General features: G+C 30.1%; 1 protein-coding gene across 1 annotated transcript; it reads right to left on the reverse strand.

Moving 5' to 3' along the window:
* Positions 1 to 661: 661 nt before the first annotated feature.
* On the reverse strand, positions 662 to 5,037 carry LOC134714158 (homeobox protein Nkx-3.2-like). The gene is made up of 2 exons (XM_063575396.1): positions 4,517 to 5,037; positions 662 to 1,127 (listed from the first exon to the last, which is right to left on the reverse strand). The coding sequence occupies exons 1-2, from the start codon at positions 4,839 to 4,841 to the stop codon at positions 733 to 735; spliced, it is 720 nt and encodes a 239-aa protein (XP_063431466.1). The 5' UTR covers positions 4,842 to 5,037; the 3' UTR covers positions 662 to 732.
* Between the last annotated feature and the right edge of the window lie 4,618 nt (positions 5,038 to 9,655).

Below are 9,655 nucleotides of genomic sequence, written 5' to 3' on the forward strand. Positions count from 1 at the left end.
GGGAAGGATTGTGTCTGATATTCATATGATGACACCATAATCTTTCAATCAGTTTAATTGAAGTCTGGAGCTGGCATGTCAGTTAACTGCTAGTAGTATGTTGTTATTTATGTATAATTGTCATTTTGTTTATTTTCTTTGGTTACATCTTCTGACATCAGACTCGGACTTCTCTTGAATTGAATTTTAAATGTACGTATTGTTATGCGTTTACTTTTCTACATTGGCTAGAGGTATAGGGGGAGGGTTGAGATCTCATAAACATGTTTAACCCCGTCTCATTTTTGCGCCTGTCCCGAGTCAGGAGCCTCTGGTCTTTGTTAGTCTTGTATTATTTTAATTTTAGTTTCTTGTGTACAATTTGGAAATTAGTATGGCGTTCATTATCACTGAACTAGTATATATTTGTTTAGGGGCCAGCTGAAGGACACCTCCAGGTGCGGGAATTTCTCGTAACATTGAAGACCTCTTGGTGACCTTCCGCTATTGTTTTTTCTATGGTCGGGCTGTTGTCCCTTTGATACATTCCTCATTTCCATTCTCAATTTTACCTTTCATGCAAATGCTGCAATATCCAAAACAAATTAACCATGTGCACCATGTTATTCGTTCATGCAGCAATTTCTTTAACGTTAACTAAATAGTTTGAAAAAAAGCAGCATTTCAATTCACCATAAATTTATTACTAACAAAATAAACAGCTATCAACAAAACAAACAAACAATATATAAATTACGTATAATAATAGTACTGAACATCAATTTGGTTTTGCATCGGTAGGGACGGAAACACGACCGGTCTCATTATGTCACAGTCCCCATAAAGTCTCTTCCCGTCCTTTACCAAGAGAGTTACGGCACATTTCTTACCCGGATGTGGAACTGACTGATCACAATGTAGCTGTCGACGTTTTGTTTTATATCGTCTATTTTGGAACCATATTTTTATTTGAGTTTCTGTAAGTTTAAGACTTTTGGCCAAATCTGTTCTTTCAGGCCCCGATAAATACCGTTGATGACGGAAACGTCTTTCAAGTTCGAACACTTGTGCATGCGAAAACGCTGCACGTGACCTCTTCTTATGAGATTTGTCCACTTTTACATCGTTTGAATCTTCATTGTGCAGATCTGAAAGTTAAAGAGCACCATATTAATAAATATCCCATATCAAAATGCAGCTATATCAGTCGGTAGTCTCTTTTTTTACTTGATTTATACTGATATTTATCTTGTTAGTACAAATGGAAATTCAGTAAAACAAGTCAGAAGTTGATAGTGTTTCTCTTTATACAGTGTGCTTCTTTATAGTTGTTTTGTCTTTAGATTAATAAACTGCAGCGTTAACTTATATTTAGTTCGAAGCAGGTCGTGTATATCACCAGAACACCACTTTAATTCATTAAGCATTTTATACATTTCCTTTCGGTGACCTCTTTTAAAATTTGGTCATGTGTTTTTATTCTATTGACTATGACTTGAATCTAAACAAGCAGCATGCTGATATGACTCTGACCTCATTCCTTAACATATATATTAGCGATTAATTTCAAGAATGTATCTCTCTCTTGTCTAAAGGTTTAACCCTGTACCATGCGCAACAATTATAAGAGTATATGACGGATGCAAACAAAACAAGTTCTTCAGAATTATGACCCGTATAAGTAAACGGTAAGATAGATGCAAAAGAATTTTTTTTTTTTAAACTTAAAAGGAAAAGAAGACAGGCAGACGGGATGGTATTCACTACTAGGTACCATGGATAGGGGTTTCAAACAAATTATGTTATTGACAACGTTATCGTCAGCCAAAGACTACAAACACACAGGTATATTTCAAAACAACAAAAACACTTGCGGCGACTTTGTGGCTGGAACCAAGATAGGCCAAGATAAGTCAGTATGAGAAAAAAATAAATGATTACTATTGTTTTGTTTTGCTTGTTCTTTTTTCATTTTCTTACATATTAGTAAGACAATCTTGCAGAACTACTTTTAGTCACTATTTACCCCTAGTATAAATTCAAAGTAGCACAATAATAATAAAAAAAAAAACATGCATTTTAATTCATTCATTCGTTAATCAATGTTTTTATTGATTATACTGCATTTCATTAAATGTTTAATTTGTATATTTGATACATTATCATTATCACTGCACCATGGCCTAATACCAGTTAACAATTTGAAAAATAAATGTTTGGATGACGAATTATTTGAAAACACTGAAGCGTGTGGGTATAAACGTAATATGGAATCAAGCCAAAAAAAATCGTTCACAGACCTAGCCATCTAAGTGCATGCCATCAAGCATCTATAAGACTCTCGACAATGGAACGAAACAGAGTCAACAACAACAATCAAAAATTACTTTGGTATCGGTTTCGTATAAACATGCACGTGAATGTGTGAAACTACATGTTGAGAAAACACGCTCCAATGCTACACTAGCTCGTAGTAAAATTTGTGCAAATTAATGTATCAAAATAAAATACATAATTTAAGCTGTAACTCAAGATTGTGTCCAAAAAAAAAATCATATTTAAAATTTTCTTTTTAAAATATTGGAATAAAGGAATGCTATAATGTGTTTGTAGAAAAAATTGATACGCATATGTACGACAATAACAAACAAATTAGTTTATTGAAATTAGTAGAAAATATTATATGTTTTTGGCGATTTTTCCCAATTTCAACACATTTTTTTATAGAATTCTTCTTTAAAATATTTGATTATTATACTCATGTTTTTGGTTGTTGTTATGTCTCCATTTTATGTCTGATTAAAAAGCGATGATATATTGAAATAACAATACTATAACAGACTTACAGTTTTTATAACGTTTAGATATAAGGCCATGAGTTGAATATGTCGAATTATCAACTACACGGCAAATATTATAGACCTTAAAGTAAGAGTGTCTCTCCATGCAGCAAGCACTATCATTAAGACATTTTTTAAATTAAAATTCTTCATAATTTTTAGTTATAACACGCTTGCACAATACAAATATAAAACTGAAACATTTTTGTAAACTTTAAAAATCTACCAAAAAACTAATTTACTATAATGTTGTAAGTTGCATATGCAAAGGAAAAAGCTCACATTTTACTCTCTCCGTTATTATTCGGGGATTTTAACGGAAATATTTTGTTACTTCGAATTGAAATTGAAGTGTACCAAATTACTTTAATAAATTTTTCAATGCCTTGGAGATATAAGTCTCAATCTTAAGATAACTATGAATGCATTTTTTTTTCGTTTTATATATATATTAAGGATTTTTCCCTATTCAAATCCATGCATATATTTGAAAATTTATTTTAATTTGCGCAAACAAACAATTGTGTACAATAAACTCCCAGACTGGATTCTAACATACATGTAGGTGTCTGAAAGTTGTCTCCTTTACTGTTTATTTGGTACTCCCTCCCCTCCCCCCCCCCAAAAAAAAACCAAACAAATCAAACAAACAAAACACCTCACATAATGCTTTATTATGAAGACTATGGATAATAAACTTTGAGTCTTTTTTGGCACTTAAATTGTTTGAGAGTGTTATTGACAGTGGTTTTAGATGATCAGCGTTCCAAGAAACAGAGAATCTGTCATTTGTTCAAATAATTTTACTCGATTTTAACAACTATATATGCTTTAACTAGCATTATAAGAGACATAATCGGATTCAATAATAAAATAAACAAATGAACTTGAATTGATTTCGTGTTTATTCCTAAATTCATGGACAGGTTGGGTTTCGTTATTGTAAGGAATAATAAACTCTTTTGAGGAAAGATTTTTTTTTTCTCCATTATTTTTTATAGTTTTATCACCATTTCACAATATGATATGTAACTTACTATCAGGTATCCAGATCTCATTCTTCTATGATATTTTTAAGATGTTAAAAAGTACGAAAACAAATTAACTTCTTCGCCAGATTAATTTCATAACAGATTTATTTCCAAAATCTACTTATCAGTTATTTTTATGAAGTTATTTTTTTTTTGTAACCAAATTAATTTCAAAATCACTGCTAGTATTAATAAATGAACTTAAATATCTTATAATCTTTTAAAATATTGTAGAAAAATATTTTTGTTTGGTTTCTATATAAATATCATAAAGCATTTTCATAATGAGATTTTTGTAATGTACTAAAAGGACTGTTCTGTGCTCCCTTACAATTTGCAATTTTCTTGACAGATAAAGTCGCGCTGTCGTATTGTTTTCCAAATGAGACCAAAGTTCATTAGACAATATGGATAATATATATATAGTTATATATATATTTATATAAACGCCTTAAAAAGTGTACACAACAACTCCAAATACAAAAAAATGGTAACTATAAATGTAATTATTTATCAATCTTTCGGATAACAGATATCCTTCGTCAGTCAGATTCTGATGTTATAAATGAATCCTTAGATTAAACTTTTACTAAATCTTGAAATTTATACAATAAAAAAGTCATATATATATATATATATATAATATACTATTAGTATTACACTCACCGTCTTGTTCCAGATGATGTATGTTTGAGTTATATATTTCAGGTTCAAGTTTCGGTACGGACAAATTAAGGACATTCTCTTGTCTGTGTTCTGTATCTTCAATTTCTTCTGCAAATCGGATACCCTGTCTAAAGTCTGTCGGTCTGGACACATCAGAGTCCTTGCATTCACTTCCTGTCAAAGAATTGAAACAAACATTCTCGGTGTCACGACAGCAAATTTCAACTGAGTTTATACTATTGCACACTTTCCTATCTTCTTCATTTTTTGAAGTATTATATCCGAGAATCCTATCAATTGAAAATTTCAATGTACTTTTCTCCATCTGTTTTAATTTAGTTATGTTTTTAGACTGTTAAGTCATAGTTATCAATATATTTATATATAAAGATAACAGACATGAGTGTATTGACAATGTAGTTAAGTTTTGATTTGATTTTAAAGAGAATATGATAATATTTATAGCTCCTCCTACTCTAGTATTAGAAGAAACCAGAAAATCATCTCATTTGTTACAAATTATGAATATTGCATTAGCTATGTATGTATATGCACGTGCGCTAAACTAATATACAGCCGAAGGCGGACACGCGATTGGTGTAATGGTGAAAGCTCTCAAATATAAAATATTTACATTTGTTCTAATCTATTTTGTTATGTTAGATATAGAGATAAGTGGTGTGAAACTAACTGTTTACACCATGTGAAGAGGATAAATTGTCATACACGAGGCATGCTGTCTAATTTCTCAAGTTTTATCCAGCTCCTTATTCCATTAATAACAATTACAAATAGAATTGGACCCCTAAAGACAAATACTTATTCCAGAAAATGGTCTTACTATTCGACCACACATGAGCCTAACTAGTTTCTGATCAATTTCCATTATATTAACATTTTGTATTATTTAAATGCATCTGATTCTTAAAAGTTGTGTTAGCTTTTTTTCTTACAAAATGAATTTTTGTAACAGAACTATGTTGATGCTTGAGAGTTGTGATTTTAATAATAATTGAAATGAAATGAAATAATTCTCTGGGATATATCTATTTAATTAAAAGTTTAAAATTGACAGCATTATCAAGGTTTAGTCTTGATACAGACACTTTTTATCACCAATTAAAAAAATATCACAGTCTATGAGAAACAAAATCAGAGTCGATGAGCTCAGAAAGAAAAAATCATTAAGTAGCAGAAAGTATCTTGTTCCAGATAAGTATTTGTGAGAAATCTGACATGTGGACGGCTACCATAAACGACCTATGCTCTCACATGATAATATGTTTCCGGTATTATTGTCGCTTAACATTGATTAATCAATTAAATAAAAGGCAATCGAAACAATTAATAAAAATTATCAGTATTAATCATTTGATTAGAGTGTTGAATCTAAACAGTACACCTTTAAGCTGGTAAACAAACTGGATTAGGAAGCTCTTACTTTCCGTTCGATGGTGGTATTTTACCAGATGTAAACAATAAATTTCCGTATTTCCTCAGGTGGATAGAACTTGAAGTCATGAAAGAAGATAAAACCTATCTGGAAACGTGTTTAATAGGCGGGGAATGGAAGAAATATAACTTTCTGTCATACTTAGAGCAATTAGTGCACTCCGTTCAACAAATACTCTAAAAAGTTATCACCAGACGGCAAAAACTCTTAGGGAGCGACTATTTAACTTCCAGCAAAGGGGATGTGTTTTTTGTATCCAGATCCCCAATTTGATGAGAGAGAATGCCTCACGAAAATGTTCTGGCCAAGCAATGCAATTCAAATTCTCATCATACCTTAAAGTGTTAAATTTAAAAAAAAAAAAAATCTGATTGATCGCGCTTTAAACTTAATACTAGATTTGTTCCCGAAAAAAAATCTGAATAAGAAAAAAAATATTCCCCCACCACCCATCCACCTTTCTGAAATTAAATGAATGCTCCTTTATGCAGACAACAGAAAATGTTGAGGACAATTATCAATATAAACTAATTTCAATGTACATCTATGATAGAATTCTATATTTAATCTGCATGTACAAGTACAAAAAAACAACAACATAAGAATGAAATGTGTTTTTAGAGGAAATATTTTTTATAAATGAATTAGAAAAAATAATGAAAATACAGAAATGATAAGATTTAAATAAAACAAATAAAGACCAAGAGAAAAATATCACAAAATTAGCGAAAATTGCAAAACCGAATGATACGTTTAATCCTAACATGCAATAGAAAATAATGAAAAATATGTAAAATAACGGAAAATGTGTTTCAACTAAATTATAAACTGAGTTATATTTAAAAAAAATAATAATGTGATATTGTTTTAATTTTTGAATGTTCTGCAAGGCAACATAAATATCTATATGAGGTCATTTGCAAGAATTTTTAACAATATTGACGAAGAGCGGCTTGAAAGAAATAATTGCAAAGCGTCCGGCAATAAATGCACAGTTATATCAGAAAATCCAACAATGTGTTCATTGACTCTTGGGCCAATAAAACAATGAGTAATAATTTGTTGTGAATTTCTTTAGAACAGTAAATACAAATTACAGAATACCTCATCAGGGGCCTGTTTATCGAAGCTCTCTTAGGATTAGGACATTCTTAGAAATTCTTAGGACGGAACTTAAGATATTTTCGATAAACAGGCCCCAGGTTTCAATCAAAATGTAATCAAATTTATGTTTAGCGGTCTTGGATTCAGTTCCACAGATTCAGAGACCCATTTTTGTTTAACTATCATTATTCTACTTCACTCAAATATTTTTGTACAATGTAATCCCCCCTTTTTCTGCTTGCTAATTGGCGCTGCAGTAACATAAACGGTACCAATTTGTCTGCAACAGATGCTCATTCCGACAAGCAATGTCTCTTCGGTGATGCTAAGGCCAAAATATTTATAAATCCAAAGCTTATTGAATGTATAAAGAAATGAATAAGGAAAATGCATAAAAAAATCGGAAATATTACGTTTCGGACATAAAGATAACCACTTCATTTGATTCAAAGGTATAGATGTATGATTATATAATTGATGATATTTAGGCTTATTTGATAATTCCCTTCATGGGCGCATAAGACGTCTTCGTCTGTTTTTCTTTTCAACAATTGGTACCCTTTTCTCTCCACAAGGTCATTTAATGTTACAGTGTTAAATCAAAATAAAATTCAGTCTTAGAATTAACTCTGTCATATACTCTTTTTTTTGTTGGTGCAAATGATTTTCTAAAAACTTGTGGCGCAAATGATAATATATAATTATTCCTAAATAAATTGCGCAAAATTAAAACTATAGTGGAGCAAATGTATTTGTCCGGAGCTTTTCTAAGCATAACAGAAAAAAACCAACGAATTTTAAGTTACATTTTATCATTTGTTGTATTTTTTATTATATTTAAATGTTTTTGAATTAGAAAATAATATATTTTTAGCAGAATCAGATTCAGATTCAATACAATGGCTTAATAAAGACTATAGGTATCACCACATATAACATACATTTAAAACAAGATACAAAAATATATAATCTTATATAGAAACAAGTAAAACTTATATGTATGTGTCATTTTTTGAAGAATTATGAGAAACTTTTTAGATACATATAGATTCTTACATTGATACCAGTGGATTATCGGATTTATCCAATCGAGATAGTTAAATTATCAATTTTAAAGTCCGAGCCGCCTCGGCGAGGACTTTAAAATTTATAATTTAACTATCGAGATTGGATAAATCCGATAATCCACGAGTAACTATGTAAGAATCTGTTTCTCTAATGATCAAAAAGACATTTTCTTTTTTTGTTTACCGAAAATCCCCTTCGAGTGCCTTTCACATTGCACGAAGTTGTCAATTTCATTAACACCTGTTGTCATATTTTGATTCATCCCGTTAGCTAAAAAGGTCATGACCCTTAAAATCATCCAATGATCTTTTGAGATCACCAGCAACCACACGTTGATTAAATTTAAACAATGGGTTCGGAAAGGGATAAATTTCCATAGAATTAGAGAAATATCCTTATACCAATTTATAAATACTACTAAGAGCAATTAATGATATAAAATAATGATTTTCCTTATTTTAAATGTTATTGTAGATTTTGGCAACAATATTACAAATATTGATATTTTTGCAAAGATATATTTTTTTTCTTCACTGAACAAATTTAAAAACATATCATTATAATACAATATATCAATATACAAAACATGCCTTAGATTATCATAAAATGAGCATGCTTTTCATCCTTTAAAATATTATAGTTAAAACCAACTCTGTCTTAATAGTGTTTTCCCTTTCATACACAAGAGTTCCAATTTTAAATGATACCACACCACATCTAAATCTTGAAATAGCACAACGATGACGTATTGTCATTTTCTGTAGCAAATATTCTTAAGTGGTATAATTGTGTTCAATCAGTTTATTTATTTTCAAATTTCTAACAGTTGAAATTCATGTGCCTCAGTCTTCTTCTTTTCTTTTTTTTATATTTATCATCAAATCTTCAAAAGTATTATTATATTGATAAGTCTAAAGCTTATTTGAAAATTCTCTGCTAGGGTGCATTAGACGTCATATCATACCTTGTTTTTATTTCGATAATTGGTAGTTATTTTTTCTCCAAAAATTCATTTTTAAAAAAATTGCATGGTGTTAAATTAAAATAAAATCCAATCTTAGAATTAAAGCAATCGTATACTTTTTTTTTATTTTTTGTCGCAACTGAACTAGTTATTTTAAAAAATAGTAGCGCAAATGATATTACGTATTCTAAATACTAGTACTAGTGACGCAAATGCATGAGCGGTTGTACAAAATTAGGACGTGTGTTTTGCTCAAATGCATTTCTCCCGAGCTTTTTTTTATATAGTTTAACCACTGGTGGTGTAACAGTAAAAGCTTTTCATTAATTCTTACATTTTATCATCAACAAAAAAATATTCCGTTAATAATTTAACTGTGTGGATAGGAAGTACAAATATCTTATGACGAATTATCATTATTTTAACAATACGAATTCAGCATCTTATTTATGTCTTTTAGTATCGTTCTTCAGCATCTGTGAGCTACCTCCTTCAAACCAACTTACTGCTTTTTTCATAAAAAGACCAACACAATTCAATTGTTTTAATT

The sequence above is a fragment of the Mytilus trossulus genome, chromosome 4 (genome assembly GCF_036588685.1).
Source record: "Mytilus trossulus isolate FHL-02 chromosome 4, PNRI_Mtr1.1.1.hap1, whole genome shotgun sequence".
Lineage (NCBI taxonomy): Eukaryota > Metazoa > Mollusca > Bivalvia > Mytilida > Mytilidae > Mytilus > Mytilus trossulus.